Raw genomic sequence first — 24,128 nt, forward strand, 5'->3', positions numbered from 1 at the left:
ATTGCTGTAATTGTCTATCAATAAATTTCATTCTCCTGAAAATCAAAAGGCATTGTGGTAGCAGTTTGTCAGAAATGTCTTGGGAAGAACTTCTATAATAACATTTCTGGCAAGCCAATGTCAGGAAGGTAACTTAAATCAAGGTAGGAGCCCCAGGCATTTCACACACAGCCCCACACTTTGCTCCTCATTCTGCATACGGTTGCATGTTTTTATAAAATTCATTAGGATGGGAGCACTCTTCAGGAAAAGTAGATTATTTTAAATATTGACAAGGAGAAGAGTATTACTATAGCCAGTTAGATTTCATCAGAGAATTCATCTTCTAATGTCAGAAGCTGACATTATGTAGGTGAAATTGGTTATTGGAGTTGAATACAGAGGAATAGTATCATTTCAGTTGGATGAGACCTAAAATGTTTATCTAGTCCAACTGGCTTATCAGTTCAGGGCCGCCCAAGATAAAGCATTTTGTTAAGGGCATTGCCCAAAAGCCTCCTAAACACTGAAAGGCTGGGGGCACTGAACACCTCTAGGAAGCCTGTTCCAGTGTTTGCCCTCCCCATTGGTAAAGACATGCTTCCTTATGTCCAGTCTGAACCTTTCCTGGCACAGCTTTGAACCATTCCCATGTATCAACTGATCACACTGAGATGTGCTGTTATTTTGGCACAGATCTACATTTTTTAAATTTTGTTTTCTTAATTCAGTGAATATTTTATTTTCCCAGAAGTGATGTAGTGCACATGGCAATACCTGGTGTGTGGTCAGTATGAGGATGTATTTGCCCTGTGACAGCGCTGTTGCTAATATTCCAGTCAAAATCATCAGCAGTGTCTTGTGTTAATCCACATACAGTTGTCCACTCTTGATCTTGTGTTTCAAAGTTACAGCTTCCAGGAATACTTGTGTAGTAACCTGAAAATACAGCAAAAAATCAGTTATCATCCCAGCTCTACATAAAGGTGCTATAGTGTGCACGCTAAAAATGGAAATGAAAAGGACTGTATGGCTAACACTGTGATTCCCTGAATTTCATACATGGACATAAATAATATGTGATAATAATGAGGAAAGGAAAAACTCATTCTTCACTTCAAGAGCAGGTATAAACTTTATTACAGATGAATGCCCATGACAAACCAATGACCACCAAACTTAGTTCTTATCTAAGGTAAATGGAAAGAATGATTTCCAGACAATTAGCTAGAAAACCAGACTGCCCTTGCACAGTGACATTTTTCATAAGCATATGTTGGCCTTGTGAATATTATGTCTGATGGCAGCTTTATGATGAGGGATATGTTCTTTTGATTAGGACACTGACTAAATTCAGGAGGTCTGAGTTAAACTGCTCCCTTCTAACTCTGCTGCTTCAGGTTGCTGGGAAAAGTAATTAATCAACAAAAATATATAAATGGTGTGGTACAGAGGAATCAAATAACACCACAATCTCTTCTGTTGGCTCCAAAACATCTTTTCCTAAGTTATAAAGTAGAAGCAGCTACACAATTGCTGAGCGTGAGCACGGACAGCCCCCTGTGGGGAGACTTCAGAAAAATGTTACAAGCTATTAAACATCACAATCAGCCATGCATGTTAGAAACAGGTCTGAGTGTGACTGTTCAGAATGGGTTTGAAGATTTAGACTATGTTCCTTTATCTAGAAATATTCTTCAATATTAAAATACAGCTGTTTATGTATCATTGTCTGAGTATAAAGGACATAGATAAACATAATAGATTTAATTACCTCCTATTAATCTGTTTTGGTTTTTTTCCTGTTTTTTACTTTGATGCTAAAAGAAAAACTGAGGCCATTCTTTATGAAAATATCATTATCATAAAACTGCTTATGACCAAGGTCTGCATACACCCTGTAAGCATGTGGACTTTTGTTCTCTGTAAAAAAATGTGTCACCTTAGTTAAATGCATAAGACAAATATCTTAAAAGATGTATAATTTTGATTCAATATAGGTTATTCACTGGATTAAAATCCTGTATGCTAGGGGGAGAATTTGCACTGTCCTGTAATGTAGTTACTGTACTACAAGGACTGAAGTGTCTCTCCTAATCCCAGATCTGCATTGGCAGTGTATTACAAACATCATGTAAGCCTAATAAAGGCCTAACTCCAACAATAACCTCACACACAGGAAGAACAAAGGAAACCCATTATTTGAAAAAAGAAAGTACATTTTCTTGTGCATCTCTAACAAGATCCAAGTCCAAATCCATTTAGGATTTACACTAGTCATAATACCTGACTTCAGGTTTTTTACCCTAATATATTAACAGCGCATTCAGAAGGCAATTATTAATAAATATTTATGAACAGTACTTACTGGGTTGACAAAGTCACGTGACCCATCTGCACCTGCTGAGTGGTTTTTTTTATGGGTAAGCATACCCTATTTAGAAGCCAGCAGAAGAAAATTGCTCCATTTATTGGAAAAATTGTTTTTATTTCAATAATTCAAGCACTCCTCTAGTTGGTTCATCAACACTGAGGTTTGCTATTAATCAAATCTGTCTGTATAGTTGGCTGCAATTCATGAAAATTGAAACTGCTTTCATGTGTGGTTTTTTCACCTCGGTACTTCCAGCAGCATACTGAAAGAGAATCGAAATTTTGCAAGATTGCCTGACTGGACTGAATGAAACATAGAGTAAGTAATTACCACGAGTTTATTAAAAAAAAAAAAAAAGTCCACCAGCCTACGTGGATGCAGTTCATTTCATACAGGTTCTGTTGTAAATCCTGCATACAGGAATTGCTGCTGAGTAGATTATGGTCCATTTACTTCTTTGGAATTACACTTGTATAAAACTATAGTAGAATGTGAAATAAGCTCAGACCTTGAGCTAGTTCAGTGCAAAGGAGAAAACTGCAGACAAATGTGGCCATAACCACTTGTGATGGGACAGGATAGGCTATGAAGAGATTTCTCTGTGTCTGTTATACTTTCTTTTCTGATTAAACAACTCCTGTTGTCTTTTCATTTAAAAAAATCAGGTTTCCATATCTAGGAGGCATTATGTGCCCTTTAATGTTGTTTATTCCCATCTATAAGATATATGCTCAGGGAAAAAGTGTGTTTATCTAAATATAAGGCATTATTTGTTGGGACTAAAATAGAGCAGACAGGGAAATATTATACCTGGGGCTTATCTCAGTATTCTGAATGCCAGATTACTGTATCTCTGCATTACACTTCGGTAGAGACAGCAAGACTAAAGACTGATGAAAATATGTTGATGTATCTACAGCTTTTCCATCAACAATAAAAAGATATTTCAGTCTATTTTTCTAAGGTGAATATGAGCAATTTTTTTTCTCCACTTGGGAAAGGTTTTCTTCAGTATAGCAAAGACAGTTGCTTTACTGTGATTCAAGATAATTTATGGCCTGAAATGTTCCAGTCTATTATCTATCTATTATCTGACTAAGAAAAGAGTTCTTCCAGAAAACACAGAACAACACCCTCCCCCAAGGAAGCTACTATATTCTCTAAAAATATTTAGAGAATAAATCAATTTTCTCCATAGTTTTCTGAATAACTTTACTGAACAGTTCACTTTGGTAATTCAATTTAGTAATTCATAGTAATTAGTAATTAGTAGTAATTTAGTAATTAGTTCACTTTAGTCATTCAATTTAGTGTGTATCTGTTAGATCTGGAAAATATTACAAGGGCGAGTTTCCAGAGTATTTTGCTGCACTTACTTTGCCTGTCTCCTGAAAAAGTACTAAAGCTTTATACAAGAAATACAGATTAACTGTGTAAAATCTATCTTGGAGTCTACTTTTAACAACCTAGTATTTTTAAGTTAACATTTAATGTAAATTCATTTCCATGAATAAAATTCATAAAGTTCACGGCAACACAAAGTACTACAAGAGGTAGATATCAGAGATAGTGACACTATTTTCAGCTTTTATACTTCAGAACTGCTATTTAATTTTATGAAAGGGAGAAAACTCCAACATCTTAGCATCTTTTTTAGTATGTATGTAAGTTTGTAGCCTGGCAAAATCATTATAATGTGCATCATCCAGTAAAGGGTCATTACTTTTGTAATCCTGTTCAGTTGAGCATGTAGCAACCCCATGCAAGAAAAAAGTCTCTTGATTTTCAAAGGATCACAAAATATTGGCTTATCTCAGTGAAGTAGTTTTACTTCCACAAAGATTGAGCATTGAATTGATGGGTGGATTCATTTACTCTATCTAGCAAGTCTACTTTTGAGCATACCTGCATTATGGCAGAATTTGACCCTGCAGCTCAAAGATTAACAATTAGACTGATTACTGAGCTGTATATATGAACTACTTAATCTTTCTACTCCAAATATCCAGTCCAGACTGTAGATGTAAATAAACAAAGATATAGAGCAGGAACAAAGGCGCAATGCCTTACTGCTTCTGAGTTTCAGGCCTGAATTTGAAGCCCATTAACTTGATCCAGATTTTCAAATGGAGCTGTGTCCTTCCATCTAAATCAGCCTCAGCAAAGAATGCCTTCAGACAAATTGTGTCTCAGTATTCATTAGGATTTAGGCAAAGATAAACAGACTCAATTTTTTCCCAACTCTTCTCTAATAGAGAAATGACAGTAAAATATTTTCATAGCTCTGAGGTAGAAGTAAGATCAAACAATGAAACTGTACCCACACTACTCAGATCACAAAGGCAAAATTCATTTGAAAGGAAAGACAAGCTTATTTTTAAGTATACACCTTTTTATGGCAGAATCATGCCTAAATGTTATTGTGCATAAATTTTGCTTGTTTAGCTTTTCCATTCGACATTTATATTTCCTTTCAACACATTTTTATATCAAAAACAAGCTTACTTTTTTTTCCTCAGACTTGATTTTTATTGTAACTCATTGATTTAATTCCTCAAGTATGTTTTTGATCCCTAAGCTGGTTTTGGCCTTGGTGTCAGGGTTTTTTTGAGTATTTAACCTTTGGTTTTAGTTAGTTATACTTTTGCAACTGAACCGTTCTTGAATACTTTTGCAGCAAATATCTCTGAGGATGTGATAATATCAGCCCTTTTGACCTGGGGATAAGGCAACCTACTTGTGATCATCTTCTGAGTGAATGAATCATCTTTATGAAATCACCTTAACTATGCTACAGAATTTAAAGCTATAATTTTAACAGAAGGTTAGATTAACACACAGAGATACTTACTGCAGTCAGCTTCATCTGATAGGTCTTCACAGTCTGGTTTATAGTCACAGATGAACTGAGACTCTATGCAATCCTTATTCCCACACACAAAATCAGTGAGAGCAGGGCATTCCCTGGGATTCTCTCCAACTGAAACCAACAGGACATTTAAATCAATATTGCAATTAGATCAAAAGATGTTCTTTTAAATTTTTTAACAATTATATATCATGGCTTCAGGGTTTTACTGCTTCCAACAGATGTTATTTGGTCTCACTCTTTTAATGTTCCATTATATATTTCTAGACTACTGCATTTGCCTTGCCCAGAGCTTCAAAAGTAGGATGTTTTGGCTGGAAGAAAATTAAATTCAGCATCAACATAAATGTTTCCCTGGTATATTTGTTGTGGACAGTCTATAAAAAAAGGATTCTGTGAGCTGTTGAAAAGTAGACAGGCAAAAGGCTTTATTCTGCTCATAATTATATTTTTTTGAAAATAACATTTTAAAAGGAAAAAAATCACTGCTGTACACATTTGCATAATAAATAAACTTTTAGAGCCTTTATATGACATTTGCCTTTTTTTTTTGTAGAGTTTAGACAAACTGCTGCTCTGATTGTGTGAACCATTGAGAAATCTCACTTAGTGTATTTAATATGCAAATCTGTTTTACAAAAATTTGTGTTCATCTCTGCAGGTGAGTGAAAATCATCTCATAAAATGAGAGTAACTTAGTAACTTGAACGTAAAACATTAGGTTCAAATCCAGAGTACTGAGATTCAGCCATCCCTAGACAGTAAGACTAAAAAGGAACTTACCTAAGTTATTTTTTAGTTCAGTGCACTGTATGCATAATTTCAGCCAACAGTAATTGAAACAGTTCTGATAACCCTAAATGCAACACTTCAAAAACACTCTGATAACCTTAGATTGCCTTTCAGCCTATAGCTTCAAGTTCTGCAAAAACACATTTAGGATAATTTATTTTGACTGTATTCATTGTATTGTGTTTCATTTTTTTCCTTCAAATGTGACTAAAATGTGACATATTGTTAAACACAGTCTGATCAGAACACCATGATTTTTGCCTTTGTGCAAGCCTATATTTTCAGAGGAGTAGTTGTTGTTGTCAGGGTATTAATCTCCTCAAACAGTGGTACTTACTGAATTTTACAGACTGAGGAACTGCATTCTCATTGAAGCAGAATAGGAAAAGAGAACTAAACTTTTGGTTTATTTTCAACATATACTCAAAGTAATATTAAACAGGGTGACAATACAGCAGTAAAATGTAATCCGTACATTTTAAATGGATAGTACACAAAAAAAGAAAAAAAATCACTGCTCATGTTGGTTACTTGCAAAACCTCAATACTTCAATTCTCAGCTTTGAAATGCAGAAGCCCATGAGCACTGACACATTAAAAAAAACTTTCCAAATTGATATCTGTCCTTTTATTTTGTCTTTTAATTTTTCACTGTCAGTTTGATCTGATTAGTCACCACAAACAAATTGTCATGAATGCCTTAAATACATGAAAACCTATTGCTGCTTTTTACAGACAATCCACGTGGCAGAGAACCATTAGCAGAGGAGCAGACTCCTGAGAAAAAAATTGACTGAGGCATTTGTGATGGTTAAGGCAGTTTTCACACCTGTCCAAAATGATATGATAAAACCTGATTGAAGATACCACCAAGAATTCATTAGTATGGCTCATCCTAAATTCTGGAAAGACACAGAATAGTTGAGGTTGGCAGAGACTTCTGAAGACCTTTCTAGTCCAACCCACTGCTTCAGCCACCTCTAGTACAGCAGGTTGTGAGGGACCATGTGCAGCTGGGTTTTGGATAATATCAATAGATGGAGACTCAACAACCTCTTTGGACAACCACTTGTGTTGGGTGATCTTCACAGTAAAGTAGTTTATTGTGTTCACATGTAATTTCCCGGTTTTTGAATTTGTGCCCATTGCCTTCTGTCAGTAGGCACTTTTGAGAAGAGACTAAAACCCTTATCTCCACTCCCTCCTCTGCACTGGAAATGATGCACTGGAAAATTAAACTACTTCCTTAAGTCATTCAATGGCTTAAATAATGACAGATAGGCAATTGCAGATCCATTAGCATACAGTGATTTTCACTGCATAGGAAAGAGTTACGTTATCACCATACAGGGGAGTGACTTTTGAAAATCCATGGCTTTGGGACTGATCATATTGCACATTAGATAGACAGAGAACCATTATGTTATGTTACATTGTGTTATGTTATGTTATGTTACATCGTGTTATGTTATGTTATGTTGTTATGTGATGTTACGTTACTCTATCATTTATATTTAGCATTTAATTTACAGTTGTTCTTTTTTTTAAAGCAAGCAACTTTATAGTACTTCAAACATATCATAAACCAGCATTTAATAATGTTATCCTAAAATAAAACGTGTGATGCCAACAGAGACATAATGAAATTTTTTTATCTCAACAGGTGTGAATGTCATAAACACAAATTTACATATCTATGAATTTTATCCTTTTGGAGTAAGACCTTTTTTATATATAATTTTTAGGGGTATCAGGTTACATTTATGATAATGATGGTTTTTCTGCTACAGTCATTGGCAGAGAGAAATAAAGTCTCTCTTAAAATCAACATAGTGACATTAGCATTGCACAGTGTAACCAACTATTCTAAACTCTACTCGGAATTATGGCATAAAAAAATCAACTCTCCATAGTACACTCATTCTGGCCAAAACTCCTATACCAGCTGAGAATTAAAACAAAACAAGAAATATGGTGCAACTTGACCATAAAATGCAACTTCAGTGGCAGCAAACCCAAAGCTAAAGACAAGTTCACACAGAAGCTGTAGCTCAGAAGTTTCATTTTTACAAGATATTCTTCAAATATAATAGAAAAAAAATCAATTTCATCAGAAAAAAAATACACTGAAGAACATATGGGTAAATATGTTGGAAACTACTTTAAACAAAGAAACAGAGAGACATTTAAAATATTATCTTGCCCATTTTTAATTTTTGCCTTCAAAATTACATGGTTGCCAAAATCTGACTTTGTATCTATCGGTACTGAATTTGGAGAACAGTCATCTAACATCACTCCAGGGAGATTTAGTATAAAGCAAAACAATGTCTCTGAATGAACAGCTTTGTTTTTAAGCTGATATTTCAGATAAAATGAGATATTTCGATTAAGTCTTATTTCTTTGTGCATGCTGGTTGTGTTGGGACTGCATTTAAAAGTATATAACTTTTCACCTGATTGTATTTCTCATTTGTACTTTGATGACCAGTAGATAGAATGATAATGTGTTGGATGATGGTGGATTATATATAGCATATAATATTATATTTTTCCCAATAATCTAGCTCACAACATTCCATGAAAATCCAAACATACAGAAAAATTATTTCTAAGCAGAAAAAGACATGAAAAAATATGGTAAATTATGTTTCTTGCCTCTTTCTCAAGAAACCTGTAAGGAAAAAAAACCCCATCTAATTATGAATACATGCAAAACAAATTAAGACAAAGATTATAACAAAAAAAGTTATCCGTTGTACTTTGCTTGCGGTGTTACTCTGAAATTATCTTTGAGCAGCTACAACATAAATGGATGAGTAAACTACAGCAAGCAAAAGAATGAGCTGATGCCGTGTATGGAAATGTCAGAGGTGTAAAAGAGTGAGATATCCACAAATGTGGATTTTTCACAAACTGGGCATGAGAGGAATTACAGGGAGTTGTGATGTTTTTGATACATACCTTTCTGAATATGCTATGAAAAATTTGCAGAGAGCTACGATGTCCAAAATAAAAAGAAAACATTTCATTGTAATTTAAGATAACTGTTGACCAGAAAGTATCCTGGACTTAATGAAAAAGCAAAAAATGTTTTTTGACCTGACCTTCTTCCAAATCTTTGATTTAACCCCTATACTGAAGAATTTAAAGTTTATCAGCTCTAGACATAATTTTACATAATGAAAAATACCCTTACAGGTATGGAGTGTTGGTCTACAGGCATAGCATGAGGGACAGAGAAACAGATCAGAGCTACAAAAACAGGTGGCAGGGAGTGGGAACCGTTTGGTTTTGGTTTTTTAAATTAGAACAGAAGCTTCAACTAAATTTACTGCTTTCCAGCACTCTTGGACATTTCTTGGACTAGTTACTTTTGTTTTGCATTATGTTTTGATCTTTCTTCTCCTGCAGTTACTCAGTCCAAAAATCTGTTGCATTTGAATGCTACATGAGATATGTTGCAGGTCAAAAGGCCACACTCCATTCCCTTCCCAGAAAAAAACCCACATTATAAGCAGCAAAAAATCACCCTAAAATAAAGTGTGGACACCTTATTATAACACAAGCATGGATAAGAATTGAATAGCTTGTGGTAACAACCAACCTTTAGAGCAGCATAGAAATAACTAGATTAACAAGAATCAATGGAGTAATTAAACCAGTTATTTTCTCATAGGTCAAAGTTATCTGGGAGTAGCACATGTACCCTTATAAATCACTTTTTTTCCCTTACATTAAATACTTGATGATTAGATTTTTATTAATTAAAAAAAACCAACCAAACAAAAGCAAACAACAACAAAACCAATCTATTTTTATGGTACAAAAATTATAATGTTTTACTGTGCCCATTTATTTGGCTTTCCCCTCAGAATTACAGCTTTTCCAAAAAGCCAGGACACCACAAGAAACTAACACAAGACATATTTTAGATGTAGCTAATGACTGCATGTTATGCAAATCCCTTCACCAAATGAAATGGCAGTTCTTGAAAAGGAAAAAAGCATATACAGGATATCACTTTTCAGTTAAGTACAATTTTGTATTGATGCAGCAAAGAGCCACATAATCTTCTAAGTAGTTTTTAAGAGGCCAATAGAGCTAGCTGGGCTTCTGGATCACTAAACCCTACAAAATAAGAATATTAATGATGGTTGCCACAGAACTTGCATTTACATGCAATTGCTTTGCTTTCTACATATTTTGTTCTGGACAATACAATTCTCAGAATACCAGCAAAGATCTTCCCTAGTAAGGATACCTGTGTGGGTTTGTATACTCATAGAAAGCACACAAGTGCACGTCATGCATACCACAGATAAATTGTGACTCTGTTGTGGATACAGCACAAGCTTGCAGCTGTCTTTATTTTATACCCATTTCCAGTGTATGTTATCTATGGAAGACTAACCCATATAATGGACACAGAATTTATAGACATGACAAAATTCATTTGGAGATAGCTGATAAATAAAGCATTATGAGCTGAGACTTTTTTTTTCCAATTACCAGGAAAGGCTTGACTAGGAAAGAACTCACAAAACCATTCTTTCCTTTAAGTTTACGACTGAAGGAAAGCAATAGGTCAGTGACTATTTCTCTGACTCTCTGAGTACAAGAGCTTACTTGTACCAATGTTTTGTAAGATGTAAACATTCCTGTGATATCCATTACATCTAAAATCACAGGAAGAATCAGACAGGTTGAATATCAGTCCTATAGGCTATAGATCTTTACTGTTTGAAACAAAATGGATGAGGCAAAAAATATTTACGTTTACTAGATAGCACTAAATATCATAGATTTGGTGACACAGAGTAAACGTTTAAAAGACTTAACATGAAAGACATGATTGATCACACTGGAAGAGATGCTCTAGTATTACAACACTAAAGACATAGGTTGTAGGAGGTTGTGTTTGGCCAATGCTTTGTGCTTTTGAAAGGCATAGGGTGAATTCCAAATTATTGTGGTTCCTAAAGGCAGCAGTGAATAAGACCTTGAACTGTTTTGGAAAGCAGGGTGTACCTCAAGTTCAAGTGCACTGAGAGCTGCTGTTTAGCAAGAGTCTCATTTCTGCTCCCCAAGAAAACACATGCACTCACTCAACAATATAACACCACCATGTCAGCAGTATGAAATTAAACATAACATACAATTTATATTCAATTGGAATTAGCCTTTTCTCCCACTATTTGTCGTTTTAGAAGTTATGGTCCTTCCTGAGTAGAAATGCTTTAAAATTTAAGTTGAAAATTCGCCTCTTTTTATTTTTGTTTTTTAAATTTTATTGTTTAGTGGGAGCACTTAAACCACTTCTCTCCCCTCTTTCACAACACTTGAGATATAGAAATAATCAAACATATTGTTGAAAATACTATTTAATTGAAGTAAATATAATCTGAAAGTTTCACCCTTTGTTTAAAGTGGAATTTCTGAAATACACAGTCCTAGAAGGTTTTATTTCTCAACTATACTCTGAGATTCAGAAATTACGAAACACAATTTTCATAAAGTTTTTTCATTTGCTTACCTCAATTGCTCAGTCCTCTTTATGCATGACTTTTTACAGAATCTTAGAATTGTATTCGCAAAATCATCAATAATGCTTCTCTCCATGGATGACCTTGTAAATCTATTGCAAAGATAACTAGATGAAAAGTTTCTGCTCAAGCAAGCTACGTGTAATTTCAAATATGGTTCTTTTTATAATTTTAAAACCACAGAGAAGTCTCCTCATGAAACAGATCACTCAAAAGGCCAGATTTAATTCAAAGATATGTTTTGATGCCAACATAAACAGTAGATCTAACAAATTATATTGCCTCTTAGGAGAGACTCTGACCTGTAGACACAAAATTCGGCCAAAGGACTTCCTGAAGCTGTTCAAAGCAAGCAGTAGTGTGCCTAAGGCCCCCGATAACTTGGAAAAATAAAAAATTTATTCACAGTTCTGGAAATGCAGAACTGCCTCTGGCTCAAACAATACAAAAGATAAGAAAATTCTCTTTACCTTCTAGTGCTGATATCACGGAGTATATAAATCCACAGGAGACAGGGACAGAAGCTTTTATATTGGATAAAGACTGAAAGACCAGCTTTGGCATGCAGTGTATCAGCAGGATAAGGATCTCATACTCACAGTACTCTTTTATAGGGATCTACCATACTTTGCTTAATACCAAAGGACACATGAGGGAGAAGCACTGAGGACTGAACAATGAGGGTCTGGCTGTTCTAGGCTTTATCTATTTGGAATGTTCAAGTGGTAAAAGAAAGGGAGAAGTGGAAATAAGGCAAAAAATGAGATGTTTTCACAGAAAATTTCCCAGTAATTATGAACAAGTTCAACCAGATAAAAGCATGTCCTGAAACAGTATGACATGAGATCTCTACTTCTTGGTCCTTTTCCCCCTCCCTGTCTGTCCTCTATCCTAATTCCAGTGTAGAGTTACATTGCACCTCAGAAAGTTCAGATGAATAGATTATTTTTAGAACTTTTTAATCATATCTACACTGAAAGTGACTGTCAAACTATTGTTTCCACTGTGATGCAGAATCAATCAAAATGACTCAATCACAGCACTCTCCAGTTATCACAGATATCTTAGAAGCATTTGATATGAATGGTTTATTTTTTTAACATGGACTTGTCCTAATGTTGTCCACTGGGGCTGTTGGGATAGACCAATGGAGCAGAGCACATAGTGCAAGCTGCAATTATCTGCGACCAGGAGACACTTCCTCAGCTGGGTGCTCTCGCTGTCTCTGCAGCATTGCCCTTAGATGTGAAATTCATCTTAGGTGTCACCTTGCATGGAGGTGTATGATGGGTTACATGCAGTTTGGCTGTACTTGAAGGGGGTCCTACTTTTTAGAGTCATTTTACATGAAAATCAACTCAGCCTGGGACAGGGGTTATTCTTCTAGCACTACCTTTATAGACAAAGATTGTATATTAAAGAGAAAAAAGACAGAAAGTCCATTCACATCAACCTTATATATTTTAGTAGCCAAAAAAATCCTTCTTTTTTGGCCTGTTTGGAATAGATGGAGTAAAAAAATCTACCACTGGATATGAAGAGTAAGCAATATGTGAAGTAAATGTCAAAATGATGGGATTTTAATTTTAGGCTGAAAGTCCTAGTTTACAGCCATGTGCTAGCAAACCAAATTATCTTTGAAGTCAGCAACTCTTCTTCAAAAGTTTCCCGTGAGATAAACAGAAAACTAAAATGCCACAGAGGTCTCTTCATGAAAAATGAGGTAAAAGTTATTTCTTGTTTCTCATATTCAAAGTCTGTGGCATTCCTAATACATCTCTGGGAGTTGCAAAAAGGTGATGAACAAACCCTTTGGTCAAGCTCATGCATTTTTTATATAAGTGCAAACAGAAATTCTAGTTTACAGATATGTCAATCATGTCTGAACAATGCAGTAAAAACAAGACAATTCTGTGGTTTTCAAGCTAGTGCCATATTTCTCTTTATTCCATTTTAAATTTCTTTTTTTTTTCAAAGAAGGTTGTCAAATGTAAATCTTTCCCCAAATCCAGACTGTAAAAATCAATTTTGTAAAAATTAATTTATATTTTTCAAACATTTCTAGAAAGTTTTAATATTTGATGCAGTTTAAGCATTTCTGCATAACAGGACTTTTGTAGGAATTCATGTCTTTCCCCAGTGTAAATGGCAGCCCTTGCAAGCTGGGTTGGGGGAGTTTCCTCCACATCTGTCCTTAGCATGCTACCTTCCTCACTGAGTCCTTCCTACAAGGGCATACAGAAGGGATATCCTCTGAAAGACATCTGTGGCTGATCTTCACATTGCCAAAGGGGAGATTTTTTCTTGTCTAGAACCAAATTGCGCATATCTGTACCCTCTGCTGAGTGTAATGAGGTCTGAGTTCAGTAAAATTTTCCCTCAAGTGATAAAGTATGTTCATGTTAATGTATGTTACACTAAGCCAAATTAAGTTAATGATACCAATATTTCTAGCTTTCTTTCCCTGTAATGAAGAAGATTCAATATATAGCAGAAAATTTTAAACTGATAGCTCACAATGAAATCAGAGAATAATTTCCTTGTAAATGCAAAATCCAAATATTAGACTAACAAAAACTTTATCATTGATTTCAGCACATTTACTGAGAAGTTTTAGCCAGGTCATGTGATTCCAGTGCCCCAAGTCAGAATATCCTGACATTGACCTATTTATAAAAACAAGAGAAAGACATCATGAATCACTAAAATATTTGAAGGGGGGGAAAAAAAGAAAATTAAAAAAACTGGGCATACATTCTGTCTGAACATCAGTGAATATCCTAGTGACTAATTTAGGCCTGGCAGCTTTCTCTGTCTGAATTCCCTTCCCTCTCACTTAAGGGCCAGATTTGTACTGAATACTTCTATTATCTGAGTTTGAACTGCTCTCAAGTATTTAAGAAGAAAGAACTAAATTCTCCACTAAACATAAAGCTTTGCATGATACATAGCTGAGGATTCAAAGGAAACACTGGCTTGTTTTAAAAACAAAAAAAGTCTGGCCTACATACACAAACACTAGGATGTTTTAGTTATTGTCTCTCTGATCTGCAGAGCTAGGATGGAATTCTAACAAGAAAGTCTTTTTCTACTGAGGCTTTCAAAGCTTTTTGTTTATGAGAGCATGGAGGTAAAGCTGTTCAAAGGATTTCAGCATCTTCACCTATGGTCTTTGCCATAAACAGTAGGTGAGAAGGAATACAAATATGTGAGGAGAAAGGGAAATAAAAAGTTTACCGCCAGGAAAACAAGCTTTATTATATTTTAAGGTAAATTTCTGTTCAGCTCAATTTGACGAAGCAATTTCCTATTAATAGATTGTGGAATTTTTACTTTTCCTTTCTTTTAAAAACTAAATATAATTGTAACATTAGAAGAAAAGGCTGTGGAGTCTGATTCCAAACAGTCAACAGACAAAGGTCACTGGATCTGTAATGGTCCTGTCTTATTCCTGGATTTCCATGGCACTGAATTCCCAGACTATGAAAAATTGTATAAATCAACTGAATAGCGTTCTAGAAATTTCTTTGAAATTCTAATTTAGAGTGATAATTCTCTTATTTTCATTTATCTTCCCTTAGTTTTTCAGGGGGTGCCCTCTGATACCAAAATCAGTATGTATGATGTGGCTGAGCCATGTGCATGTCCATGCTTATACTCACTGTTATGTATCTGAGAGTACAAAATCCCTTTTCTTTACATTACAGATGCACAAAAACCAGACTTCTGGTAACAGCATGCCTGAGAAATTGTGCTCTTGATTCACTATTATTTGACAGTGAGCCATCAGCTGGCAAAGCAGATCAATAATGCTTGAAGTACTCCTTAATGATAGCAGACCACATTATCATGAAGTTAAATGTCATAAGTGTAAAAAATAAATGTATCATTAGGGATTATTCTGCATGACCCTCATAGATGTTTTATCTTTTTATTAAGGCAAAAATGGAGACCTTTTTTTCTAGCCTGCAAATAACCTCATGCATGGTCAAAGTCAAATATTAAAAAGCACAAGAAATGATGACAGTAAACTCCATTCAGGTCACATAGTCTCAATAAAGTTGTATAAAGAATTATTGTACAAGTAAGTGAAAAAAAAATCAGTATATCAGCTAATTTAAGAATAACTTTTTCCTAGCTGTCATGTAATTTCACTCTTTTTTCATATTTTTAAATTTAACCTGTAAAGTAAAAGGTATCAGATTTGGAATTTAACCTATTTTTGTAACCAGAACATTCTTACCCTCTCAAAACCAACTCTTTAATATCTTTTTTTCATTCTATTTTTGACAATATATCCTAGAGCTCATATTTCCAATAAACCCACAGCTTCTTCTTGTCCTTCACTTCCACAGAAATTAATGAGACCTGACGAAAATGAGCCTTGAAAGAAAGGGCCTCAGAAGCTCAGATCATAACAGAGTCATTTGTAGTATTCTACTGATAAAGAAGCTGTTGACAAATTAATTTTAAAAAGGAAATAGTGAAAAGTTTCTCTGTAATCAGTTGAAAAATCCTCATTTAAAATGAGCTATGTAAATCAAAGATATATAAGTGAAGAGCAAAGAATCCACCTCAGTGAAGATACTCTTATGATGTATGCAGCTTATGACACACTGCAAGGAAGCAAGCTGAAGGAAAATACAAGTAAAATAAAGTAAGCGTTTAAATATATTAAAGAATGGTATAACTGTTGACTATTACCATACTGCAGAAAACAGATCTAATATTCTCATGTAAACTATCACATGGGCTGCCTTTCTTTTCCCCTTTCACTGTCTCAACTTGAGTACATAATTTCTGCAAAGAGGCAATTATTTTATTGTGCTGACTGTAAACCATGTTCCAGGAATACCATTCAGCAGCTTACAAAAGGACAGTCTGTGAGGAGGAGGCTATCCCAAAATATTTGAAAGCTCCAGAATTGCTTTTACTTTAGTTTTCAGCACTAAATGCTGTCTGCTGAGAAGCAGCTAAATATTAGAATTTTCCCCCATGCAATTTAAGGCATTCTCGTTTCAACTTCATTCTATTTATTTTAAACTTGTTTTCAAGTTTTAATTATTTACAATCTCCTAGGTTTTTTTCTGTGCATGTTATATTCCACTGTTAATGTAATTAACACATCCAGAATACCCATGATATGAAAGATTTAGTGTAACAAAATAACTTCAGCTGCCCTAGAGGACCCTTGTCATACGTCTAGCCCAGCAATTCTACAGCAAACACAGAACACGCCTAAGTGCTGTAAATCAAGTCATTCTGTTGATCAGAAACCCCTGTTCCCCAACGGCTTTGTATGCTGCTCTTCTTTTGAGTTTGGCCACAGTAAGATTGTGTTTGCTGACTTTTAGCTTTTTTACGACAGACACAATAAAACTGTGAACTCTGTGCTGAAAAAAGTACAATCTCTACATGACATGCTTTCTCTATCCTGAATGCCCCCGGCCTGGGTCAGGTGGGAAATGTTATTTTTGAGAAACTGGCAAAATTTTTTTTTGCTTGTTTGTTCTACACAGGTAAAGAATCAATAACAACAAGAATGAGAAAGGTCAGACCAGGCTGCTTCATGTCATCATGCCAACAGGAAGGTCAGCATACCAAAAGCCTTGAGAAAATTAAGCAAGCAGGTATCAACTTGTGGAGTAGAACGCAAAAAATCATATGGAGAGTGCAGAGCTGATGTGAAAGGCACTAAATTATTCCCTTTTAATGTTGGTTTGAGGCTAAGTGTCCTCATACAGATAAGAAAATCAGGGGGTAGAGATGGGGTGAGGTGTTTTAGAGCGTGGGTTGCTTTTTTAGGTTTTGTTTGTTTTGCTTCTTTTACAGGCATGCACGTTCACAGATGCCCACAGATACAGTTGAAAAGCCAACAAACAATAGGCCTCTGATCCTGCTGGGAAGCAAAGCCATGAGCATAAACACATTCCAACAGGACACATACTCCTAAACTTTAATGATAACCCGGCTGTACCTGGCATACACTACCAGAGATGCTGTAAGGAAATGATTCCTGAGTGTATGAAGAGTGTACCCTATTAGAGAGCAAAAGCTATGACCATGCAAGTTACAGCTCTATAAAGGATCAGCATCTTGGGTCTCCAACTTTCCTAAATGGATCTTTATAAAATTTGCATTGCAAATTAAGCTTCAATTGTACATATTAAGCTTCTATGAGAAAAACCTCCTCTGAATCATCTGTCTTCATAAACCATAATTTTTTTCAAAATATACAGGAATATGACTGTGCTGAAGCTGTATGGGAAAGCAGTTGGAGCACTTGGTGCAACTGCTTTCCCAACAGAGCTTCTTCCTGAAGCAGTGCTGTAAAACAAATAGTTGCTGTAAAGTAATAAACCAAGTTACTTCCTGAACTGTTCCACTGCTAAGGTATTTTAATGCAAGACTTGTTATAAAACACTGTTAACATTCAGATTTGTGGGGTCATAGACTAAAAGCAATGTAAATTTCAGCAACCTTAACATTTTAAGAGATTGAGGCTCCTTCATCTAACAGTTTTTCAAATCCTCATTGAAACAATTTCCGTCCTTGCAATGAAAACTCTGGAATATTTCCAGTTATACTTATATGATGTCATTTTGAAGGTTGTTATATAACATAACTTAAGAGTAAGAAAAAATATTTTTACACTATATTAAGAGATGTTGATACCATCTTTATGAACTTAACAGAGATATCACTTCTTCCTTAAGAAAAAGAACTCTACTATATTCATTTGCTGAATATCTTCATGAATCTGATTGTGAAATGAAGTGTCTAATTTGTTGTAGCTCCAAAACAGAACAGAATCTCAGAAATGTGGTTTAACTGGACCCCACTGGTATGAATTAATACATGTGAGCACAACTGGCAACAAATTGCAAGAGAGACCAACGTTCACTTTGTTATTTAAGATGATAGATATTGACTTACCATCTCCTACCAGGGCATCCTTACTTATCCGCCTTTGTTCTTTTGGAGAACAATCACATGCACAGCAATGAGGACAATGAAACAACTCAAAAAAAAGACAAGGGGCTCACTAATGCTCATGTGCTTTGTAGAGCTTTTAAGAATATATCTGCCTTAGAGTTTTATTAAAGTGCAATTCTGAAGAAGGTTCCAGATTGTATCACGTTTCCATTCTTTGAATTATACAACAACTTCTGATTGCAAACACTTCATTTTTTAGATAAAACTAGATCAAGAGGTGTTCCTTGGAAGTTCATTTTTTGTACTTCAGTTGATTTCGGGCATCCAGTCTATGGCAGAAGATTAAAGCTTGTTCAAACAACTACCACAAAACTCATACAGTGTTGATATGTGGCATCAGCACCTCGTTTAACAAAATCACTTATGTTCTGTCACACTGTTTCCTACAAGATATAAAGACCACATACTTTCCTGAGAGAAACCGTGATCTACCTACTCAGTATTTATCTTCTTGGTTTCAGGTGTTTCTTTTGTTACTGTTTGTTTGGTGGTTTGGTGGGGTTTTTTGGGGGGTGGTTTTTGTTTGTATTATTTTGGTTGTTGTTGTAGTTGTTGCTGTTGCTTTTGTTGTTTTTAATAAGGGCAAACATTGTTCTTATTTAGCCTATGTCCACAGAGATATGAATTAAACAGAGTATTCTGTGAAGGAGGCAAATGTTTTATTTTGCTGACCTAAACGCTTCAACTGAACTGGGAAAAATATTGATAAAGTTCATTTTTAGTCTCCACTTATTTTTACGGCAAGAGACTGCACAGAGGCCAAAGGTTTCATATATTATAATCTGACACAATTTATACAAAATTTTTATATACAACATCACAGGCTCAAAACCTTACCAACAGATTTAAGAAGGAAAGTTCTTACTCAAAACAAAATAAATAAAGGAAACAAAACCTTAGTAATTTCTTGGATTTATCTGTCATGATTTAGTGTGAGAACTCCGCACGAATGTACGTGCAGAAAAGACTATCAAAGTTACAAGAGCAGAAACAATTTATTCCTAACTGATTTTATGAGAAGTGAAATGATGATGATAACAGTAAAATTATGATGTATTTAAAAACAAACAAGAACTTCCTACATCTCATGTCGCATCCCTCTAGAAAATTTCCTCTTGAACTTACTTGTAGTGCAGTTGTGGAACTCAATGTCATCTACTGCTGCTCCTCCTCCAAGGTCTCCAGTACGAATGCCTTCAAAGATAATTTCAAAATTCCTTAACTTCCCCAAGTGTAACTTGACTTTGTTCCACTCGTCACCATGAGTCCCTGATTCACTCCATATTTTCACAATCCCATCATCAGTCTAAAATTTGAATAAATTGTATATAGTAAGATACATGCAAGTTTGGATTATCAAACACAAGTTTTGGGGAAAAAACCCAAACCAAACAAAACAAAAAGGAGACTTGAAGATGCCCATGCAGTTGTGTTGAGAATCAGCAAACAGATTCTTTGCTAGGATAATAGGAAAGGTAGTAAAATTAGATGAGTACTGTGCAAATAATGATCAATAGCAGGTAAAATCTCAGTAGATAAATTACTTTGTGTGTGATTGAACTGCAAAACCATCCATTTTGTTAGAGTTGTATTTAACTTTATACAAAACTGTTCTCTATTTTTAGACTATATTACTGGATGAACGGCTACTCTACCATTTTAAATTGTATCCATCTATCTTTCAAAAGTTGTGACAGTGGTGATAAAGGGGAGGAAAATTAACAAATATGCAATAACCATAGGTTTAGTATAGCTTATTTGAAGGTAAATAAGAATATTCTGACTCACAAGTACACTAATATATTTTAAAGCTTTTCTTTAGACCTCTTATCATACTACCTATCTGGCAAGTCAGCAGCAGCCATGCTTAATTTTATAACAGTTGTGTTAGAATGCACCTGCACCAATTTTCCTTGCCTTGAAGGGATGATGCATACATATGATGATATCAAAAGGAAATATTTGCATAAGTTTTGTATATGTCTAAATCTATTTTTCTTTGTGACTGTCTGAATAACCATCCAAACTGTAAATAAGAATTTTTTTTTCTATTCTTTTCTTAGCAAAAGCCATTAGTACTCCAGCTGGGGTTAAGAAAAACACTGTGAGATGCATCAAGAAGCCAAATATAATGCATAACAAAGGTTCTAAGACTGTAGTACATGAACAAGCAAAATCTAAGGAAAATAGAGACAGCAGTAAAATAGACAGGGAAGAAAATTAATTACATTTCTTTATCCATGGTGAACCTGTTAGATCAGATTTATGTTAATGTCTAATGCATATTTATGATGAGAAAATGAATCTTGGTGCTGTAGATATTGTATTCTGAATAAGAAAGTGCAGACAAGCATGCACACAAATATTACATTAGTTTGTGATTCAGGGAACTCGCAGAATTGTTGATATCTATTAGAAGGAGGTCCTTAGACCTAACAAAGCATAGAGACACTTGAAGTGTTGCCTTGCAAAGGTGTTCTTGAAAATCATAATGAACAGTAGAGGAACTTTTGAAAACAATGGCAACTTTACTTTGAAATGTTAAACAGGAAAAAAAAGAAAAAAACAAAACAGGGAGGAATTTCCATAACTTCATGTAAAGTCGTAGATATCCAGCTGAATAACTCCATTTCTGCACATAACTACATAACTAATGATGTTCAACCAGTGGTGATAGCCCTTTCTAAGTCATGATATCTGAGCACACAATCACCTACAGATGCAAGTTTAGGCATTGCTTCATCAGTTATGTCTCATTTGTTTAAAGCCAATGACACAGTCCCATTAAAGTGAAAATAATATAACAGGACCTTAGTAGTGCTTTGCACCACTAATTCCAGAGTTGATGACAATTGTTAATGATGTTCTTAATGAATTTCTCCCAGTGAGATTCCTAACTCTATGTGCCATCACATCAGCAGTCCGTTCTTTTAATAGTCATAGCACCACAGATCATCTCAAGTTGAAAGGGACCCATGATAATTTTCAAATCCAACTTCTTGTTTCTTGCAGAAGTACTTAAAACTAAGCCATGACCAAGATCATCGTCTAGATGCTCCTAGAACTCAGACATGCTTCTTGCTATCATCACCTCCCTGCGGAGCCTGTTCCAGGAACCAGCCACCCTCCCAGGGAAGAAGCCCCTTTTGGGCCTATAATCAGTGCAATTAAGGGGGACTGGAATCAGCATGAGAGTAATACCTTTTGTAAGACTTTTATGTACATTTCAGTATAGAAACACAGAGGGCTCTATATTAACACTGAGCTCAAAAAGGGTAGATACAGTAACTGAAGCTGATTTCAAAAGTGGTAAAAGAGAGTGGCAAATCTATTTTAAACTTGCTCCTATTATTCGTGTTCATCAACAACTCAACTTATTTCAATAGCTCAGCTATATCTATTCCATTGATTCTGATATTTTTGAAAAGCCTCCAGGAGAGTATTTCTTATTATTGGGGTAGTTTGTTTAGTCCACACATGCCTTTCACCTATTCATGACATGTATAAAATGGATGGTTATGATGACTTACATTTGGCCTACTGTATTCTCCAACATAGAATAAACCCCAAACCTTAGAAAAGATGCACTTTTAAACAATTTATCTATTTGTTGTATATGGACCCTCTTCTGTCTGCACTTGACAACTGTTTGGAATACAAATAATTTTCATTAATATTTTTTATAATATATCACAGATTAATTTTTACAAAATAGCTCAGTGCTGTGTATTAGTGGTGAAAACTTAAAATGAAGTCGATTAAAATAATGCTGAATGATAAGGGACCTGCCTTACATTCATGAATTTGAGCATGATAGAAAAATTCAAAACTTTTTTTCTATCTGAACATTAAGCCCCAAATCAATTACAAAATTAGATGTTTTTAAGACTGAATGTATGGAGATAGCTGGATCTTTTTAAAAAACACAGAGATAAGTATTTATATCAAATCTGGAGGTGTTAAATGTTACACAGTTATCCAGAGTATAAGCCTCATGTCTGCTGCTAGCTAGATTTTGATTGATTTCACCTTATATTTAATTGCATGACATTCTGTTCAGACTAACGTTGTGTTTATCACATTGATTTTTGAGTAAAGAATGCTACAAGCAACAAGTGATGGGGATCACATATTTCTTTAGAAATAACCACATAAAAATGTATTAGCAATCAATTTGTATATGGTATCATAGCCATAGCATATCAAATCTTTACACAATTATAGGCACTGGAGCATTTTTCATACAGTGAGACACTGAATTATTTTTTGTTAAGAAGAATTTTTCCGGATGGAAACTTTATGGCAATCTCCTTTCACTTCACAAGTTACTGAATATGAGTACACAAATAAAATGCAGAAGAGATATCTCTCCTTGTCTGGGTTCCACAGAAGAAAGGAGTTCCTACACTACAGTAGAACTTCATAAAACATGACAAGCTGATTTTTCACTTGCTGAGCTACAGCTCTACATACCAAAATGAAAAGCACCCTTCTCCACTGCATAACTGTATGAAGGCTGGTCCAATGCAGAGTGGAAAGTCCTTTCAAAGTCATAAGCCCTGCACATTTTCTGCATCAAACATCCAAGGGGAGGTGGGAAAGGAAGAGACAAGCAGTAAACTTGGCTTTCCTCCTTTCCCCAGGCCCAGGGAGTGAAGCTGGCTTGGCTCAGGGCTGTGAGCTATACACTTCTGAATACATGCTTGGCATGAGAGGATCATCGCTTTGCAGCTTTGCAGATTCCATTTCATGAATTATTGTTTTGTTTTCTGCATTCTCTAACCTTTTATTCTGTCTTGTGCTTTGGCATTTTTTTAATATCTTTGGAATGCCTTTGCTTCTAAAACAAATACAAATATGGCCTGAGGTGGACAGAAAATTATTCTGTGCTTTGACCTGCCCATTGCATCCAGAAATCCTTCAATCTCTTTCGCTCTTGTACACACATATTAATGTAGAGGAGAGATATATAAAAGAGATATATGACAAGCAGAAATATGCTCGGTGTAGAGAAGGCTGAAGGTCACAATGTCACCTTTTTTCTGCTTTTAAGAGGTTATTCCTTTGCTGAGAACTATTCATATTGAGTGTAGGTTTCTCTTCAGCCTGGACTGGTTGGTGACAAAAGTCCCAGCTGACCTCTGTTCTCCAACTGGCTGGCAAAAAGTGCCTCAGATCTGTGGGTGACTCTGCTGGCTGTTGGACAGAGCAGGAATCTCATTTTCCTGCTACTCCTCAAGAGTTTAGCTGCATGTAGGCTTTATGCAGACAGAAATGGTTAAAGAGAATTGTTTGTTGGTCATACTATGTTTTAGTAAGGATGACTGGACCACAGGATGCAATAGAACACACCCTAGATTTGCATGAGTGTTTCTACTTTAGACTTACTGCTTCCCAGTATATGGTTTACTATTTATTAGTGCAGACTATTACCAGGCAATACTACCACAAAAAAGTTCCAGAAATTTCCCCAGAACATAATTTTTACAACCTATTTTGTAATTCCGTACTTTTTAATTCCCTTAACTCAACCTGCGAAATTCCAAGAGTTCAATGTTATTTCTAGATCAAG

General features: G+C 35.1%; 1 protein-coding gene across 1 annotated transcript in view; it reads right to left on the bottom strand.

The window, feature by feature from the left end:
• The window catches only part of MALRD1 (MAM and LDL receptor class A domain containing 1), a 236,672-nt gene that overhangs the window by 75,495 nt on the left and 137,049 nt on the right, over nt 1-24,128 (bottom strand). Inside the window, exons 28-30 of the mRNA XM_038161885.1 lie at nt 19,682-19,862; nt 5,205-5,333; nt 757-918 (exon numbers count right to left, since the gene is read on the bottom strand). Of these exons, the coding sequence (XP_038017813.1) occupies nt 757-918; nt 5,205-5,333; nt 19,682-19,862 (472 nt within the window). The remainder of the gene's footprint in view (nt 1-756; nt 919-5,204; nt 5,334-19,681; nt 19,863-24,128) is intronic.

Source organism: Motacilla alba, chromosome 2 (genome assembly GCF_015832195.1).
Source record: "Motacilla alba alba isolate MOTALB_02 chromosome 2, Motacilla_alba_V1.0_pri, whole genome shotgun sequence".
NCBI classification, from domain to species: Eukaryota; Metazoa; Chordata; class Aves; order Passeriformes; family Motacillidae; genus Motacilla; species Motacilla alba.